We start from the raw sequence: 21,346 nt of genomic DNA, 5'->3' as shown, positions 1-21,346 counted from the left end.
AATCAGACTGATCATACTCTTGGCAGCCAAAGATGGAGAAGCTCCATACAGTCAGCAAAAACAAGACCGGGAGCTGACTGTGGCTCAGATCACAAACTCCTTATTGCCAAATTCAAACTGAAATTGAAGAAAGTGGGGAAAACCACTAGACCATTCAGGTATGATCTAAATCAAATCCCTTATGATTATACAGGGGAAGTGAGAAATAGATTTAAGGGACTAGATCTGATAGACAGAGTGCCTGATGAACTATGGATGGAGGTTCGTGACATTGTACAAGAGACAGGGATCAAGACCATCCCCAAGAAAAAGAAATCCAAAAAAGCAAAGTGGCTGTCTGAGGAGGCCTTACAAATAGCTGTGAAAAGAAGAGAAGCGAAAAGCAAAGGAGAAAAGGAAAGATATAAGCATCTGGAATGCCGAGTTCCAAAGAACAGCAAGGAGAGATAAGAAAGCCTTCCTCAGCGATCAATGCAAAGAAAGAGGAAAACAACAGAATGGGAAAGACTAGAGATCTCTTCAAGAAAATTAGAGATACCAAGGGAACATTTCATGCAAAGATGGGCTCAATAAAGGACAGAAATGGTATGCACCTAAACAGAAACTGAACATATTAAGAAGAGATGGCAAGAGTACACAGAAGAACTGTACAAAAAGAGCTTCACGACCAAGATAATCACAATGGTATGATCACTCACCTAGAGCCAGACATCCTGGAATGTGAAGTCAAGTGGGCCTGAGGAAGCATCACTACGAACAAAGCTAGTGGAGGTGATAGAATTCCAGTTGAGCTATTTCAAATCCTAAAATATGATGCTGTGAAAGTGCTGCACTCAATATGCCAGCAAATTTGGAAAACTCAGCAGGGGCCACAGGACTGGAAAAGGTCAGTTTTCATTCCAATCCCAAAGAAAGGCAATGTCAAAGAATGCTTAAAATATCACACAATTGCACTTATCTCACATGTTAGTAAAGTAATGCTCAAAATTCTCCAAGCCAGACTTCAGTGATACATGAACTGTGAACTTCCAGATGTTCAAGCTGGTTTTAGAAAATGCAGAGGAACCAGAAATCAAATTGCCAACATCTGCTGGATCACTGAAAAAGCAAGAGAGTTCCAGAAAAACATCTATTTCTGCTTTATTAACTATGCCAAAGCCTTTGACTGTGTGGATCAGAATAAACTGTGGAAAATTCTGAAACAGATGGGAACCAAACCACCTGACCTGCCTCTTGAGAAATCTGTATGCAGGTCAGGAAGCAACAGTTAGAACTGGACATGGAACAACAGACTGGTTCCAAATTGGGAAAGGAGTACGTCAAGGCTGTATATTGTCACCCTGCTTATTTAACTTATATGCAGAATACATCATGAGAAATGCTGGGTTGGATGAAGCACAAGCTGGAATCAAGATTGCTGGGAGAAATATCAATAACCTCAGATACGCAGATGACACCACCCTTACGGCAGAAAGTGAAAAAGAACTGAAGAGCCTCTTGATGAAAGTGAAAGAGGAGAGTGAAAAAGTTGGCTTAAAGCTCAACACTCAGAAGACTAACATCATGGCATCCGGTCCCATCACTTCATGGCAAATAGATGGGGAAACAGTGGCTGACTTTAATTTTTTGGGCTCCAAAATCACTGCAGATGGTGACTGCAGCCATGAAATTAAAAGACACATACTCCTTGGAAGGAAAGTTATGACCAACCTAGACAGCATATTAAAAAGCAGAGACATTACTTTGCCGACAAAAGTCCATCTAGTCAAAGCTATGATTTTTCCAGTAGTCATGTATGGATGTGAGAGTTAGACTATAAAGAAAGCTGAGTGCCAAAGAATTGATGCTTTTGAACTGAGGTGTTGGAGAAGACTCTTAAGAGTCTCTTGGACTACAAGGAGATCCAACCAGTCCATCCTAAAGGAGATCAGTCCTGGGTGTTCATTGGAAGGACTGATGAAGCTGAAACTCCAATACTTTGGCCACCTGATGCAAAGAACTAACTCATTTGAAAAGACCGTGATGCTGGGAAAGATTGAAGGCAAGTAAAGGGACAATAGAGGATGAGATGGTTGGATGGCATCACTGATTCAATGGACATGAGTTTGAGTAAACTCCGGGAGTTGGTGATGGACAGGGAGGCCTGGTATGCGGCAGTCCATGTGGTCGCAAAGAGTTGGACATGACTGAGCAACCGAACTAACTGAAACACTAACATCAGTTTCTCTCAGAAGTTTTCCATAGGTTAGCCAACCCTATCCTATACAGGGTCCCCCACACTATAATTATCCATCACACCATTTACTTCCTGTTCATAGGACAATTCACAGTTATACATGCATCTGTATAACTATTCAATATCTCTCCCTAGAATGAACCCTCTCCTCCCTTTGTGGTGTTATACTCCCTAGCACCTAGTACAGTGCTCTGTCCAGAGAAGAGCCTAGTAAATACTTGCTGAAAGAATGAACAACTTGAATTAATATTCCAAAAAATATTTACCTAATGAAATCTAACAGTGATAAGTTTACTGAAAATTCAAGCTGAACAGAGTGAGTATCCATCACTTGATAAGTTATAAAACCAGACAGATTTCCTTCTGTAAATGGTTTTTCCATCTGCACACTATATTGAAAAATTTTGGTGCTTTCTGCTTCTATTACGGGCAAACAGCATCCAGGTTGCTCAGTGATCTGTAAATAAAAGTAAAGTAAGTACTGAAGAAGGTATCAATACAGACTTTCACATGAATACCAATATTCTATTTAACTGAATTGGTACAAAAGCATACTATAGTGAGATATTAATAACAAGCCACAACACTAGGATAACTGACAACTTCACTTGAGAAAAATTCACTAGCATAGATAATTAAGAAATAACAATACATAGGTCAGAAGTATGCAACAAACAGCATTACAATGAAAATGTCTGTGTGGTTTAACAACAACCAAAAAACAACAACAACAACAACAGTCCTGTGGCTCTCAATACTAACTAGTAGCAGGTTTTTAAAGCTAGGAGAATTTAAAGAAAAAAAAAAAAACAGGTCTATCTTTCCCTCTCATTCTCCACCCTTACTCAAATCAAGTTCTGGTGGTAAAGCTCAGACAACTGAACTGGGTTTTGGTTTGTTTTTAGGTTTTTAGAATTAGGTGATTCTAATGCATATCTATGGGCTTCTCTGGTGGCTTAGCAGTAAAGAATCCGCCTACAATGAGGGAGCTGCAGGAGACGTGGGTTTGCTCTCTAGGTCAGGAAGATGCCCTGGAGGAGGGCACGGCAACCCACTCCAGTATTCTTGCCTGGAGAATCCATGGACAGGGGAGCAGGGCAGGCAACAGTCCATAGGGTCGCAAAGAGTCAGACACAACTGAAGCAACTTAACACAGCATGGCAGCACAACGCACACATCTACAGTTAGGAACTTCTGCCAGGTCAGGCCCAGGTAATATCCCACTCAATGCATTCTAGCTCAGAGAAGAAATTGGATCAGTTTTCTCAGTCTTCTCTAATACAATCTTTATTATGTTCCCTTGTCTCCTTTGAATGATTTGTCCCACTTAAAATAATTTTAAAAATCTGTCACACCTTTTTTTTTTGCTAAAGAAGAAACAAGGATGTGGGAGAAATTTATAAGCCATCAGAAGCATCAACAGTAGAAACACTAAGGAAGCACTGTCCATTTAAGGCAGAAAAAATAAACCATTCATTGTCTTACCTTGAAATTTTCTGCAGGAGCCATTTCTAAGTTAGCACTTTTCAGTTCCAAACCACTCTTATTAAAAACTGACCAGACCACCAACAAACAATCATCTTTCCAAATTTTGTAAGAAGACACAGATATGGCTTCATTATTACAGACCTCCATAAGATCTGAATGTATGTGTTCAGTAGTTTCTTCCAACAAAGAAGAAGCTAAAGAGATTTCATTGGCAACTGAGGCTGGAGTGGCTTGAGGAGGATGAAAAACTTCCATGTTGTTATCAGCAAACAAAGAGGGTGTAGACAGCCTGCAATTTGAGATTTTCTCAACCAAGGGCAGTTCTGTCAGTGACTCAGAATCCAAAAGTTCTGAACTGAGAGAAAATTTCTTTAATTCTTTGTCTCCTCTATCCTGCAAATTATCCAAACAATAATCTTCTTCGTAAGTCACATTTGATGAAGAACTAAAGGAAGAACGGATTATATTTTGATCAGTGGTTGTTTCCTCACTTTTGGTTTCTTTGATTTTTGATTTCCTTCTAAACTTGTGAGAAATGGTATCTGCTTTTCCGAGCTGCAAAGATAAAACATAATAATACAAAAAGAAACCATTCTACTACATCATGAGTCAAACTTTTTTTTAATCATTTCAAATGAACAATGTAGTAACTAGCTAAGGTTCTACCTATTAGAGATGAATAAAATGTTAAGCCCTAAAATTCTGACAGCTACATAAGCTAAATCTACTATTAAGCTAAATCTACTTCTCATTAAAAACACATAAAACCAGAAAAAGAAATAAGGTCAAAAAGTCAACAATGAACAATTCTAAATCTTGTTAGACTTCAGAATGCTAGAGTACAGAATTGCACAAGTTAAAAACAGTGAGAAAGTTAGCAATTTTTTGTTTCCAGAGTTGTCCTGTAGAAGCTAAAATACCCTTAAACATAGGGATGGCTCAAACTTTGGCTCAGTAATCTATAATAGTCCTATTTTTATGACCTGTGAGTCAATAAACAGGGAAGAAAAACTGACTTTACCTTAATAATCAACTAGCACTGGCTAACTAGAACTCACAGAAGCAAAGAATTCTAAAAGTGACTAGTGAAGTACATTACAGACTCAGGGGATGGGAAGAGCAAATTTGCTATTCTTGAGCTAAGCCTCCCAAGGAAATGGCTGAGAATTCATGCAAGAGTGATGGCTCAAGAGCCCTCTTGCCTCACAAAGAGATGACTAGATGGCATCACCAATGCAATGGACATAAATTTGGGCAAACTTTGGGAGATGGTGAGGGACAGAGAGGCCTAGAATCCTATGGTCCATGGGGTTGCAAAGAGTCAGACACAACTAAGCAACTCAACATTATTACATGTATTATTAAAAAATAATACATGCTAATTTTACATAATTATTTGCTTCCCCTCCTTTCTACATGATGCCATCTGAGTTATAACACAGTTCCTCACATAATTCAGAGCCCCCCGAAACAAGGAAATACACTCTTTTTACACTCTTTTTTTCCAACTAATCTAGTGACAGCTGAAGAAAAAAGAAAAATGTGAGGGGTAATGCAGAAAGGATTTAACCTAACTTAAATAGAAAAACATCCTACTTACATTTCTTATTTTGAGCCCACCAAAAAAAAGAAAAGTCTAATTAATTTATCACCCTGAATGTTCTCCTGAGAAATACTCTGAAAGCTATGTACTTTGTTGAGAAGGTAGAAATCCTTCAACACCAGGAAAAAGGCTCACCAATCAGGGCTTCATAAGCCTTGGAGCACCCTGACCCTGATGCTCTCTGACCACTGAGAACTTGCCCTATTAGTGACAGATCATTCAATGGAAACCACCACAGCCTGCTGCAACAGTTCACGGACTCAAGATCAGTCACTCTGCTGCTGAACTACACATGCTGAGACAACATTAAGATACATTAATTACCTATTAATACTTTTAAAATGAATTCAATTCACTTTTTCTGATTATCAAGTCTGACAAAAATAAGCTCTGGAAAAGAAAGAGATACAGGCAAAGAATGTAGCCTAGAGACTTGACTAGTGTTGACAGAGATGGAGGGAAAATTCCACCAAGGGAGGTGAAGGATGAAAAAAACTGTGATATAAAACTGAAGAAAATATAGCTCTAATCATAATTTTGCACTAGGTGGGATCATTTGCCCACCAAATGGAAAATTACATATGGAATACACAGACACTCAAAAATAGCACCTGTCCTTCACTCCACAGTTTATTCTTTTACTAAGAGAATAATATATCAGCATAAAAATTTTTGCAAATCATAATCAAAATTTCTGAATATAATTATCACTTTTGTATAATTCCTTTCAACCTCAATACACTTTTATCTTAACAGTTACAAGCAATATAAAAAATTAATATTCTGGGGTTTTTTTGCTTGATATATGTAAGTATTTTTAAATTTTACAATGTAGTATTTATCATTTTTAATGACAAAGTCATATTCAGTGCTAATATAATTTATGTACCCATCCTCTTAAGACATCTAAATTGATTCCTATTTTTCACTATTAAAAATAACCATTTTAAGAAGTACTTTTTCCATAGACACATCAATATTGTTAACTATTACTATTTTTAATTTCCATCAAGTCCCCTTTCCACTGAGGCCTGTCCTTTCCACCAATGGGGGTGATAATACACATGGTCATATTTGCAACTTAATCTGGACTCTGACCCTTGCACTGACTAAAGAGAACACCTGACTGAAGCTGAGCCAGTAAGATTTTCTCCTTCAGGAATATAAAAGGTATGTCACTGATGGCTTTGGAGCTGCGGGAGCCATTCCCACAATGTGTATAGATTAACAGTCATGAGCTTTTGCAGAGCCAGTTTTTTTGTTCAAAACAGGGGACATAAGATTCTCAGAGGAATATAACTGACTACTTACCAAATTGATTGTACTTTCTGATCCTAGCCCAACAAACAATGATGATGCCAGCAGCTGCTTTTCTTTCTCCTCTTTAGATTGGGTAAGGACTTGAGATGGATCCTTTTTTGTTACAGTTTGATCTCCATTCTCCATCATTATACTCTCCTGAGGAACTGGCAGAGCTTCTGTTTCATCACCAGTTTTGCTTTCTTTCTTGGGAAGATAGCCCTCTTTCCCCCACAATTTCTTTATACCTTCCAGCTTCAAGCCATTTGTCCTAAGGAGATTGATAATGAAATCAAGTCAGTTTAAATAACTGCTAAATGGTTACCTTCATGAGGCATTTTTTAAAAAACACATCTTTGTTGTCATCTTTTAGAAATAGCTTTCAGATTATATTCTATAAGCCAGAAATAAAATTGAGATCTACAGTTTTGATTTTAGTTAAAGCCAACCTTCACCAACCCTCCAGCCAAAATATTTAATGCAACAGAACTCAAGGCTTAGTTTAAAATTTCAGATCATTTAATTTTCATTTAATTGTTTGAATAAGATGTCCAAAAACAGAAATACTATAAATCAGTTCCTTTCAGTGTATGGACTTTTCAAAATTATCCTTACTTCTGATGGGTTAAAGATCAGAAATGACATAGTTTCATAGCTATAATCACTTAATGAAGGAATTAACACTCTATAAATTCACTACATAAAATCCTGTGGAAAGCAAAAAAAAAAAAAAAATTCATTCAAATCTACTCCTATGTGTAAAATTACCTTTAATCCAAAAGATTTTATTAATGTGAACACAATCTACATTTTCACCTATTATTGCTGTTTAGTCACTAAGTCGTGTCCAACTCTTTTGAGACCCATCCAGCTCCTCTGTCCAAGGGATTTCTCAGGTAAGAACAACGAAGTGGTTGCCATTTCCTTCTCCAGAGTTCTTCCTGACCCACGGATTGAACCCACATTCCTGCACTGGCAGGCAGATTCCTTACCACTGAACCACCAGAAAAGCCCCATTAACTATTATAAAGTACATTAATAAAAATGAATGAGGTTTGATCTATAAAAGAAAAAAGTATTAATGATACTTTTGGAAAAAGCATGAATGTTAGGAGTTAATACCTGAGGTGAAGAAGAATAAAGCAGTGATTAGGATTAAGACTCATCTACTGTTGTCCCAGAAGCTACAGCTGCAAATCCTAAGTGTAGGCTCAAACAACCAAAGACTGCCTCTATTGTTTTCATTTAAGAACCATGTGTCCTTGGCACCAACTCATTAAGTATCTCTGCCATGATCTAAAACTGCAGTTTTAAAATTTGTGCTACAAGATAGGCAGATCATGAAATGACTCTATAATAAGATTTCAGAAATATCTGTACTGATTGTTATTCTACTTCATTCTACTTAATGATTTGTTGGAATCACAGTCAGTTTGATTTTCTGTAGTACTCCAGAAACAAAAAAAGATCATTATACTTCATACTGAGTGAAGAACTAATGCTATTAAGTACCAACTGTCTAAAAGAAAGTCTAACGCTAATAAAGAACGCCCTACAGGAAATCAGTCCATTCAACAAATGTTGAATGTTCCTTTATAAATATCTTCATTTCTCTCTTTCAGGTACCAAAGAGTTTTCTTAAAAGTTAACAAACAAACAAAATCCTGTTACTTATCTATCAAACCTTTCAGAAGAAAACTGGTTGATCTTGTGTGAGCAGATAAAAAAGTCATCACGGGAGCCACTAAAATGACCCTAGCATCTCTAGGATGCTCAACAGCAACAAGGGATTCATGAATCCCCCAGGAGAATGACAGTGTGTTTTGTAACCTTGTTTACCAAAACATATCCTTTAATTATTAAGGGGTAGTTTAAAAAAAAAGAGAGAAACTCTCCAAATGATTCAAATATTAATTTAATAAAAAAAAAGAAAAGTAAGCGTAGTAGATCCTGGGATGTTCCATCCAGATCCCCGTTCAATGAAGGAGTCACTGGTGCAGCTGCTGGGACTGTAGAACCCTTAGGGATTTGCCTCAGTTGTAGAGTCACATCAGTTGCAGAAAATGCCCTTTTCCCAGGCCACCCACATCCAATAATTAATGAGCAGACATAAAGAGTCCTGGCCACCCATTTCAGCCCAACTCAGGACAGCTCTGATGGGCCATTCTAGCTCCAGAGCTTCCAAGTGAGTTGGCAGACACTGTTGTTGGCAACAACAACACTGATTCTAGACTTCTTTTTCTGCCCAACCCTCTTCTTTTCCTTCCCTTCCACAGTTGACAATGCCAAGGACACTCCTTAATATTTTGCATGCTAAATTCCATCTCCAAATGCACTTCCCAGGGAATTCAACCCACAATAACTGGCAAAAATGAGAAAGGGAAGGAAAATGGAGCCTGCATTATTGTTGTTAAGTTGCTAAGTCGTGTCCAACTCTTTGTGACCCCATGAAGTGCAGCATGCCAGGCTTTCCTGTGCTTCACTATCTCCCGGAGTCTGATCAAACTCATGTCCATTGGGTCAGTGATGCCATCCAACTATCTCATCCTCTATAACAGGCACACACACCTATCAGTTCAGTTCAGTCACTCAGTCATGTCCGATTCTTTGTGACCCCATGAACTGCAGCACACCAGGCCTCCCTGTCCATCACCAATTCCCGGAGTTCACTCAGACTCACGTCCATGGAGTTGGTGATGCCATCCAGCCATCTCATCCTCCGTCCTCCCCTTCTCCTCCTGCCCCCAATCCCTCCCAGCATCACAGTCTTTTCCAATGAGTCAACTCTTCACATGAGCTGGCCAAAGTACTGGAATTTCAGCTTTAGCATCATTCCTTCCAAAGAACACCCAGGACTGATCTCCTTTAGAATGGACTGGTTGGATCTCCTTGCAGGCCAAGGGACTCTCAAGAGTCTTCTCCAACACCACAGTTCAAAAGCATCAATTCTTCGGCACTCAGCTTTCTTCACAGTCCAACTCTCATACCCATACGTGACTACTGGAAAAACCATAGCCTTGAAAGGATGGACCTTTGTTGGCAAAGTAAAGTCTCTGCTTTTTAATATGCTATCTAGACTGGTCATAACTTTCCTTCCAAGGAGTACGTGTCTTTTAATTTCATGGCTGCAATCACCATCTACAGTGATTTTGGAGCCCAAAAAAATAAAGTCTGACAATGTTTCCACTGTTTCCCCATCTATTTCCCATGAAGTGATGGGACCAGATGCCATGATCTTCGTTTTCTGACTGTTGAGCTTTAAGCCAACTTTTTCACTCTCCTCTTTCACTTTCATCAAGAGGCTTTTTAGTTCCTCTTCACTTTCTGCCATAAGGGTGGTGTCATCTGCATATCTAAGATTATTGATTTTCCAGCTTGTGCTTCTTTCAGCCCAGCGTTTCTCATGATGTACTCTGCATATAAGCTAAATAAGCAGGGTGACAATATACAGCCTTGACATACTCCTTTTCCTATTTGGAACCAGTCTGTTGTTCCATGTCCAGTTCTAACTGTTGCTTCCTGACCTGCATATAGGTTTCTCAAGAGGCAGGTCAGGTGGTCTGGTAATCCCATCTCTTTCAGAATTTTCCACAGTTTATTGTAATCCACACAGTCAAAGGCTTTGGCATAGTCATAAAGCAGAAATAGATGTTTTTCTGGAACTCTCTTGCTTTTTCCATGATCCAACGGATGTTGGCAATTTGCTGTCTGGTTCCTCTGCCTTTTCTAAAACCAGCTTGAACATCTGGAAGTTCACAGTTCACATATTGCTGAAGCCTGGCTTGCAGAATTTTGAGCATTACTTTACTAGTGTGTGAGATGAGTGCAATTGTGCGGTAGGTAGTTTGAGCATTCTTTTCATTGCCATTCTTTGGGATTGGAATGAAAACTGACCTTTTCCAATCCTGTGGCCACTGCTGAGTTTTCCAAATTTGCTGGCATATTGAGTGCAAAACTTTCACAGCATCATTTTAGGATTTGAAATAGCTCAACTGGAATTCCATCACCTCCACTAGCTTTGTTTGTAGTGATGCTTCCTAAGGTCCTTGACTTCCTTGACTTCACATTCCAGGATGTCTGGCTCTAGGTGAGTGATCACACCATCGTGATTATCTGGGTTGTGAACCTTTTTTTGTACAGTTCTGTGTATTCTTTCCACCTCTTCTTAATATCTTCTGCTTCTGTCAGGTCCATACCATTTCTGTCCTTTATTGTGCCCATCTTTGCATGAAATGTTCCCTTGGTATCTCTAATTTTCTTGAAGAGATCTCTAGTCTTTCCCATTCTGTTGTTTTCCTCTATTTCTTTGCATTGATCACAGAGGAAGGCTTTCTTATCTCTCCTTGCTATTCTTTGGAACTCTGCATTCAGATGCTTCTATCTTTCCTTTTCTCCTTTGCTTTTCGCTTCTCTTCTTTTCACAGCTATTTATAAGGCCTCCTCAGACAGCCATTTTGCTTTTTGCATTTCTTTTCCATGGGGATGGTCTTGATCCCTGCCTCCTGTACAATGTCACGAACCTCCGTCCTTAGTTCATCAGGCACTCTATCTATCAGATCGAGTCCCTTAAATCTATTTCTCACTTCCACTGTATAATCATAAGGGATGTGATTTTGGTCATACCTGAATGGTCTAGTGGTTTTCCCTACTTTCTTCAATTTAAGTCTGAATTTGGCAATAAGGAGTGCATGATCTGAGCCACAAAAATTTTCACTATCATGCATTACATATAGAAAGTCTAAATAGGAAGTATATGAGAGCAGCATAAAACCATTTCACACACAAAATACGCTTCTTTCTGATACGAAACACTGTAAAAAATTTTTAAACATCAGTCATCTTTGCCTGGATTTTGACAATAATAATATTAATATAATACATGGTTTTATATGGTATACCTTTTGTGCTATTTTTAATCAGGCCATTCAAACACAGATGTAAATTATGGCCAAACAATCTTCAAAACTGCTGCCTGCCAGGCTCCTCTGTCCACGGACTTCTCTAGCCAAGAATACCAGAGTGGGTAGCTGTTGCCTTCTTCAGGGGCTCTTCTCAACCCAGGGATCAAATCCAGGTCTCTCACATTGCAGGTGAATCCTTTACAATCTGAGCCACCAGTGAAGCCCAATGAAGCAATCTTCAGAAGGGGCTTCCCTGGTACCTCAGCTGGTAAAGAATCTGCCTGTAATGCAGGAGACCCTGGTTTGATTCCTGGGTCAGAAAGATCCGCAGAAGAAGGGATAGGCTACACACTCCAGTATTCTTGGGCTTCCCTGGTGGCTCAGCTGGTAAAGAATCCACCTGCATTGTGGGAGACCTGGGTTTGATCCTTGGTTTGGGACAATCCCCTGGAGAAGGGAAAGGCTACCCACTCCAGTATTCTGGCCTGGAGAATTCCATGGACTGTATAGTTCATGGGGTCAAAAAGAGTTGGACACGACTGAGTGACTTTCACTCACTCACTCAACATTCAAAGACTGGGAATATACTTTGAGCTCCAGAAATTCCCATTCGAGCTAGGGTGCTGCTCTACAATAGGACTTAAGGTAAGAAATTCTAAATCGGCTTGCTATACTTTATTCTGGTTCAGACGGTAAAGTGTCTGCCTACAATGCGGGAGACCCAGGTTCAATCCCTGGGTCAGGAAGATCTTATGGAGCAGGAAATGGCAACCCACTGCAGTATTCTTGCCTGGAAAATCCCATGGACAATGGAACCTGGTAGGCTACAGTCCATGGGGTCGCAAAGAGTCGGACACAACTGAGCAACTTCACTTCCACTTCACTTTATTCTCAGCTTGCCAGAGACTGAAGAAGAACCATCATCTCCTCTCTAAAGCTGATTCACCTTGCCAATTACCACACAGGTTCCTAATCTGAAATAATGTGTGAGCTGTGGTCCTTTTTAGATAGAAATTTTAAATTCATCCCTCACACTGCATTTCATGATAATACGGCATATGTATAATTCCTTAGCAGCTTTGCCAAATGTCTTTTCTCTGCATGCAGTACATGTACACATATAGGATTCACAAGGTCCTGTCAAGTCCCCCAGACCCTAGTTCCAATACTAAAAAAGCAGGTGCCATCATCTGTTGTTCAGTAAAAGGGACTACATTTCCTCCCTGGATTGGGAGGGTTTGGGTTTTCTGTTTCTCCTTGCCTTGCCTCTCTATTCGCTGTCTAAGGTACTTAAATGCTATCACCACCACCACCATTATATGTTCATGGACCATATCTGCACCCCCATGCTTGTAATGCTGACATTAAATGTCTGGGAAAGAAAAGGGTGTCAACAGAGCAGGGGAAAAAAACGCTAGGAAAGAGGTTTTGAACTTATGCCTTTTCACTCAGCATATCATCTATGTTTCTCATATTCTGTCATTCTTCTGATAAATCCTTCTTATAACCATCTCACTGGAAGGCTGACAAATACAAAGATGAACATAAAATAAGGTCACTGAGTCAATTCAAATGTCATCTTTCATATGAGATTTTATCATTTATTTCAACAATGCTGCCATTACACAAAATATTTTTGAATTCTTTTAGAAGAAGCTCCTTCACAAACAAAAATGCCATTTTCATTATTTTATGTCACACTGGTATACTAACCAGTTATCCAGATTGACTACAACTTTTATGTAGTAAATTCAGCTTTTAGTTAATAACAATAATGACAGCAATGACAGTTATTAATTATATTAGTACCATTTATCAATCATTTATTATGTATTGGGTTGTACAAGGCACTTTGCATACATTATCTCATTTTATTAACTTGATCATAATTTCTAATGTATTCATATTTCAAAAATAAAAATTACCTAAAAAGGATGGAGATTTGGTTCCATGTTTAGACGTTTAGACAAATGTATCACCAAATTTCAAGGTGGCTGTAAAGAGGCTCTGAAAGCATTCTGAACAAAATATACAGCTTTATCAAGTGAAGTCTGTCACCTGTCACCTTATTTTATGTTCATCTATGTTTGTCAATTTCCAATGAGATGGTTTTAAGAAATAGATTATGAGGAATGTGGAATGATATGTCGAATACTCACCTGGGTATAGAAGTTCTGATACACTACTTTAAAAATGTGTGTGTGTATACATGGTATACAGTAATAACACACACAAAGTATGTATACTTTCTGTACTGTCTTGGAAGCAAGCTCTCTTAAAGTATGACAGTCTGCACACTATCAGTACTTTGAAAGCAATACATAGAAACAACAACCCATGCAGAATTTAGCTTTCAGGAACCCTTCAACATTTAAAGACATTTAAACACTCCCATGTTCTCAATTTTAATAAGAAAGGAACTTACTCTTTTAGTCCGGTCTCTGTACTATTCCCAGATATATCTGAACCAAGAGAAATGCCAGCAGGAGACTGTCGTCCAGTGAAGCCAGATGAAGAAAAAGAGAGTCCATATGGTTCAAAATTGAGAACTAGAATTTTAAAACAAAAACAGAGGTTCATATTTAAAACAAAGCAAAAATTATGAAAAAAGCAAAAATTATCAAAAGCACCATTTAATACTGAAATAAAATAACTGAATACTAGGATTCAGTGACAATTTTTAAACTGGAAAGCATCTGGGAAATAATCTAATCAAATATTTATAGTAATAATAATAACAAAGCAGCTATTATTTATTGAATCTCTACTACAGTTTTCAGACAATTAATTTATCAAAGACAAACAGTCTTTCATTTTTTTAGCTCCCTTCAAAGCTAAAAACAATTCAACCAGGAAAGACAACTGATAAGTCAGGTCTACTGATAAGTTGCTCTTCTCATGCAAAAATGTTTAATGAACTATGAATGAAGATCTCACTGTGTTTTTGTTTCACAAAATGCTCTTACGCACATTCCTGTACCAATTGGACTGATGGAACCCTCAATGTAAAATCTCCCTTACTGTCAAAGAACAAGGTTTACCCAGGTTCAGATTCCTTTGAGTCTGTATACCCAAATGACTCATCCAGAGCCACAAAATTCATATTGTGATTGTGGTAGAGCACATATCAATATCCACTCTCCTCTTCTTTATAAGTTATAGAACCCTCCATTCTTAACTAGGTAAATAGCCACCCAGAAAAGAGATAACATTTCCAGACTCTTCTACCATGTGACTGAATTCTGACCAATGAAATTATATGCACATTTTGTGCACAACTTCTGGAAGGAATCCTCCTGGAAGAAAAAAATCTTCCTCTCTTCCTTCCTCTTTTATGTTCATAAAGCCATCATCAATACTAGGCTGCCTATTTCCAGATTTCTTTAATGGGAAAAAGCAATACCCTGTGCCTTGCATAAGGCCCTGTTTTCTAATATGCTATTTAACTAAATTTAATCCTAAATGGCACATTAACTCTTTGGATTGCCTATTTACAATACAAAGTGAAGTTGCTGAGTCGTGTCTGACTCTTTGCGATCCATGGTCTGTAGACTGCCAAGCTCCTCCATCCATCGGATTTTCCAGGCAAGAATACCAGAGTGGTTTGCCATTAAAGACCTTCTTAAATAATAAAAAGTATCTCAGAAAATAAAATGTAAACTTCTGCAACTAGTATTCTCTTTTACAAATGAGGAAACTGTAGTCAAGAGCCTACAATGAAGACACCCAGAGTACCAAGACAAGAAATGAAAGAGGCAGACTCAACATCAGATACTCTGGTTCCAGAACTGCACCCTCAGTCATAGTACACACTGGCTCCTTCAAAGGAAACACCACCTAATCTAAAGTGTACTACATAAATCAGCCTGTTTGTTAGCTAAATGAAAGATACAGAAGAGAACTACTTCTCAGTAGAAAAAAATAATGGGCTCATTAATAATAATCAAGAGAACCAGTTCTTAATGTAGGTTGGGTGTTAACTAGATTGTGAAATAGAACTTTCTTTTGTCTGTAAAGTGAAGATCAGCAGTTTCCAAGATAACCAAGAATAAGCTGACTTCACAGAATCTACAAATCTTTTTATACCTACAACCAGGCTTTCAGAGACACAGATACAAAAGGTACAGGAGTAAGACTCAAAAATCTGTATCATTTTTTCAGAACTCTCTTTGTGATTCTGATTCTTAATCATGTTTGGAAACCACTTGTCTAAGTCTTTCTAAGGTGCTTTTCAGCTAGAATATCCTCTCATTTTAAGTTTTCAAATCATCTGTTTAACCTTCTATTCCATATTGGCCTCTTTTAAATAGCATCTGTGACAGCCAGCCATCCAGTCTCTGCACTGACACTTCAGTAATAGCAGAGCTCAAGAAATGTTTCAAGAGTTTAAGACAAAGAGCACATTAAGATAATGTTTAAGCAAAGACCAGAAAGAGTTCAAAATTAGAGGTAAAAAGTTGAAAATAGAAGGGAAGAAAAAACTAGACATGAAAGAGGACAATATCTGGAGAACAGTCAGATAAAATTCTGATTATGATACAGAAGAATTAAAGATTGTCATCTAAGAAAGGCTGAGAAAGGCTTAACATTGAGAATAACATTCAAACCGCATTATTTTCATTAAGTGAAAATTTCCCAAGATTCTTACAGAGATAAATGACTAGAGAGACAAAAATTGGAGAGAGTTAACTAGATGAATATGTGCAAACTGAGGAGCAGGAAGAGAATAATGCTATACAGAGAGTCAGGAGAAGACAGAAGATGGCTGAATTGAAACTTAACAGATATGTAGAAGTTAACCAGATGAAGGGCAATTCATACAGAAGAGAAAGCATGAGCCAGAAGCAGAGAGAGTCCTTGGGAGTTGGGAGCTACCAAGAGTAATGCAGGTGAGAAATAAAAATATAAACTATCCTGGGCATAAGTAATTCAATATTTAACTTGTTTGTATCCTTCACAACTTCAGAGGCCTTGACTATATGCACATTCCTTCTTTATCATTTGCTATACTTCTGTGACTACGCCCAGATCTTATTAATTTTATTTTTTGAGAGACCAACATTCTCAACTTGATGTGGTTTTCAAAAATCCTTAATTTTGTAGACAGGAGTTGCTGCTGCTGCTGTTCAGTTACTAAGTGGTGTCCAACTCTTTGTGACCCCATGGACTGCATGCAGCATGCCAGGCTTCCTTGTCCTCCACTATCTCTTGGAGTTTGCTCAAACTCATTGAGTCGGTGATGCTCTCTAACCAGCCCATCTTCTGCTGCCCCCTTCTCCTTTTATCTTCAATCTTTTCCAGTATCAGAATCTTTTCCAATGACTCAGCTTTTCACATCAGATGGTCAAAGTATTTTTGAGCTTCAGCATCAGTCCTTCCAATGAATATTCAGGGTAGAATTCCTTTAGGATTGACTGGTTTGATCTCCTTGCTGGCCAGGGGACTCTCAAGAGTCTTCTCCAGCACAATTCAAAACCATCAATTCTTCAGTGCTCAGCCTTCTTTAAGGTCCAACTCTCACATCTGTACAGGACTACTGGAAAAACCATAGCTTTGACTACATGGACCTTTGTTGGCAAAGTGATATCTCTGCTTTTTAATATGTTGTCTAGGTTTATCATAGCTTTCCTTCCAAGGAGCAAGTGTCTTTTAATTTCATGGCTGCAGTCACTGTCCACAGTGATTTTGGAGTTCAAGAAAATAAAATCACTGCTTCCACTTTTTTTCCCATCTATTTGCCATGAAGTGATAGGACTGGATGACATTATCTTTTTTTTTTTTTTTTTTTAACAGAATAATCCACACTGATTCTTCAGTGTTTCTCTTGGGTACAAAATGGTAGTAAGTTTGTTCCTCACTATCCCACCTATTTTTACCAATTCTTAGTATTTTCCTGAAATTTGTTGTTAACATGCTAGGCATTTTTCTACCCAAGAGAGTGAAGTACTGTATCCCTCATAAAAGTGACATTTAACTATAAATTATTTACAAAAATTTCAAACAAGATCAGCATCAGAACCAATTGACACTTGAAAGATTCCAGAATTAACAACTTTTTAGGCTGAAAATACCTATTTTTCACCAACTTTTTACTTCCTGTCATTCCCATCAAATCATAAGATACATGATTTTATAACTTACCCCTCAAGTACTTACTAAAGCACTTACTATGTCCTGTCTTGTAACTGATTCCCTTTCCATGATGTTGAGGCTCATGAAATTTTAATTTAGAGAACTTTTAAGAAATAGATTTTGAAGGAGAGGGGAAAAGCCTAATTTGACAGTTTAACTTCATTTATAACGATGAATCTATGATTAAAAATGTACTTGGCAAATTAATACACTAGCTTGGGGAGTTTCAGGGCTATTATATTTGTCTCAGCCACTTAACTTATTTTAAGAAAGAAGTCAGGGAGTACCAGAAATTAGGCTCCTTGTCCTACCTCCCCTTCCCTATTCTAGCCTTGAATTGCAGTAATAAGAGCAACTGATGGGGAATTCCTGGTGGTCCAGTGGCTAGGGCTGCGCGTTTCTGCTGTAGGGAGCACAAATTCAATCCCTGATGGGGAATTAAGATTCCATATGCCACAAGGCACAGCCAAAAAAAAGAGCAATTTAAAACCCCCAAACATTTGAAAACAAGGAAATATGGCAACCGGACCACGTCTCCCACTCTGGAACTCTGCATTTTTCACCCTGTGCCTTGGATGTCATAAGACAGGCACTCGAGTCAGAGGTTGGGTAATTATAATTTAAAATTTTTATTTCCCCCTCTATATATTCTGTCAATATATGAGGGTTAAATAAGAAGGAAACTGATTACCCTTTGACAGAAAATTGAACTTTCTACACCATTAGGTATCATTGTACTAAATAATGTATTAAACTATAAAGAGAGCTGAATGCCAAAGAATTGATGCTTTTGAACTGTGGTGTTGGAGAAGACCCTTGAGAGTCCCTGGGACTGCAAGGAGATCCAACCAGTCCATCCTAAATGAGATCAGTCCTGGGTGTTCATTGGATGGGCAAATGTTGAAGCTGAAACTCCAATACTTTGGCCACCTGATGCAAAGAGCTGACTCATTGGAAAAGACTCTGATGCTGGGAAAGATTGAGGGCAGGAGGAGAAAGGGATGACGAAGATGAGATGGTTGGATGGCATCACCGACTCAATGTACATGGGTTTGGGTGGACTCTGGGCGTTGGTGATGGACAGGGAGGCCTGGCGTGCTGTGGTTCATGGGTCACAAAGAGTTGGACACGACTGAGCGACTGAACTGAACTGAAACTTTAAAAGAGAAAATACTTCTACTTCTGCAAAAAAATACCATCAAGCCGATTATATAAATGTTTATACTTTTTGGTTTCATCATAGGATCATCCATTTACTTGAACTTTTTTGCCTAGCACAGAGCCTGAATTAACAAGTACTCAACAAAATCATTAAAGAATGAGTAGAAGGCAATGGCACCCGACTCCAGTACTCTTGCCTGGAAAATCCCATGGATGGAGGAGCCTGGTAGGCTGCAATCCATGGGGTCGCTAAGAGTCGGACACGGCTGAGTGACTTCACTTTCACTTTTCACTTTCATGCATTGGAGAAGGAAATGGCAACCCACTCCAGGGTTCTTGCCTGGAGAATCCCAGGGATGGGGGAGCCTGGTGGGCTGCCGTCTATGGGGTTGCACAGAGTCGGACATGATTGAAGCGACTTAGCAGCAGCAGCAGCTGAACAAAAAAAGGACTTTCAGCATTAAACTTTTTAGTATTAACATTCTGAATTCCTATATATATAAGTCAATGGTCTCCCTTTATTCATATCCCATCCACCATCAAATATTTCTATAATCTCCTCTTGACTAAAATCATGACAGAAGTCTTTCCCTGACACCCTACATTTTTAAAATATAAGTTATTATTTCCTTTCTTAGCCATTACTAAACTCACTGATTAGATATACAAGATTGTTCAGAATGAAAAGGAAACTCACTATCCATAGTAACCAGCATTTTTTTTCTGAAGTTTTTCTGCAGGTATGCTGACAGGAACATCTGTCAGTCCTTTAGCACAGTGACCAACATGATAATTCTACCTTCAAGTTCTTTTAAAACTATAAGATGATCTGAGGCACTTATGTACATGAAACGTATGACTTTTGGAACTCCCCGCTTTTTTTTTCTGTTTACCCCAAATAAGGCCAGGGTGAACAAGTCACAAGCAGATTTAAAGAGGGATAATAAATCTTCTCAGTTATATACTTACATGACTATGATACCAATTGCATGAAAAAGTCATGTCCCTACAATGTAACTTATTATAAACTCATGAAAAATTACCTTTTTCCTGAGAAAGCTTTTCTTCCTGCCGTTGGTGGTGAGGTTTGTAAGGCGCTGCCCCCTGTGTTAGTTCTTCAGCCACAAAACCATCCAGAAAAGATAAGGAAGCATCTACCTAAGTAAAGCAAAAATTAGGAATTAAAACACTTACCCTACACAGTAGACTGCACAATCATGTAAGTAATGTTAGCCCACATTTCCTAAAAATAATTTTTAAGTGAAAAACAGAACTTCAATTCTAAAATTGCTACTCAACTCTCTAGCTTTTTGAAACATCAATAATCAAATCCCTCAGCTCTAAGAATCTAACAATATAAGTCATTTGCACTTATTATTAATTCACTGCACTGCAGAATACATTTTTGTTGTATATTAAAGAATCATGTTGGATGCTAATCGTTCAGAAAAGGGAAGACACAAGACCTGCCCTCATGAGACTTGTAACTTACCAGAGGAGAAGACATATACACTATGAGCTATGCTGTCTTCATTAGTTTCCTCCTGCTGGGAGCTAAAAACAAGGTGGTGGCAAAGGCTAGTTCCTTCTGGAGGCTCCAGGAGAGAACAGGTTCCTTGTCTCTTTCTAGAGGCATTCCTCGGCTTGTGGCTATTATCACTCCAATCTCTGCTTCTATGGTTACTTTGCCTTCTCCTCTCTGACCTCTTGCCTCACTTTTATAAGGACACTTCATGATTATATTATGCCTACTCAGATGATCCACATTAATTTCCCCATTACAAAATTCGTAATCAAACCTACAAAGTCCCTTTTACCACATAAAGTAACATATGCATAGGCTCTGGGCTTCTCAGGTGGCACTAGTGGTAAAGAACCCATCTGAGAATGGAGTTGTAAGAGACACGGGTTTGATCCCTGGGTCAGGAAGATGCCCTGGAGGAGGGCATGGCAACCCACTCCAGAATTCCTGCCTGGAGAATTCCATGGACAGAGGAGCCTGGTGGGCTACAGTCCATGGGGTTGCAGTCAGACACAACTGAAGAGCCTTAACATACACACACACACATGCACAGGCTCCAGGGATTAAGATGTGAATATCTTGGGGAGGGCTGTTATCCAGCCTCCCACACTGATTTCACTACCCTGTTCTTTTCAACAGCAACAGTTCAACAGCAACAGTTAGAACTGGACACGGAACAACAGACTGGTTCCAAATAGGAAAAGGAGTACGTAAAGGCTGTATATTTTCACCCTGCTTATTTAGCTTCTATGCAGAGTACATCATGAGAAACGCTGGGCTAGAGGAAGCACAAACTGGAATCAAGATTGCAAGGAGAAATATCAATAACCTCAGATATGCAGATGACACCACCCTTATGGCAGAAAGTGAAAAAGAACTAAAGAGCCTCTTGATGAAAGTGAAAGAGGAGAGTGAAAAAGTTGGCTTAAAGCTCAACATTTAGAAAACTAAGATCATGGCATCCGGTCCCATCACTTCATGGCAAATAGAGGGGGAAACAGTGG

General features: G+C 38.6%; 1 protein-coding gene across 5 annotated transcripts in view; it reads right to left on the bottom strand.

Moving 5' to 3' along the window:
• Positions 1-21,346, bottom strand: part of AP4E1 (adaptor related protein complex 4 subunit epsilon 1) — a 70,116-nt gene that overhangs the window by 5,683 nt on the left and 43,087 nt on the right. For all 5 annotated transcript variants that reach the window (XM_086320918.1, XM_086320919.1, XM_086320920.1 and 2 more), the window contains 5 exons: positions 19,864-19,978; positions 13,953-14,076; positions 6,639-6,897; positions 3,722-4,279; positions 2,503-2,693 (listed from right to left, as the gene is read on the bottom strand). In XM_086320918.1, coding sequence (XP_086177044.1) covers positions 2,503-2,693; positions 3,722-4,279; positions 6,639-6,897; positions 13,953-14,076; positions 19,864-19,978 — 1,247 coding nt within the window. The remainder of the gene's footprint in view (positions 1-2,502; positions 2,694-3,721; positions 4,280-6,638; positions 6,898-13,952; positions 14,077-19,863; positions 19,979-21,346) is intronic.

Source organism: Bos grunniens, chromosome 10, assembly GCF_055505025.1.
Source record: "Bos grunniens cultivar Pamir isolate PY7600 chromosome 10, Bosgru_T2T1.0, whole genome shotgun sequence".
NCBI classification, from domain to species: domain Eukaryota; kingdom Metazoa; phylum Chordata; class Mammalia; order Artiodactyla; family Bovidae; genus Bos; species Bos grunniens.
This window is presented reverse-complemented; position numbering and strand designations above follow the sequence as displayed.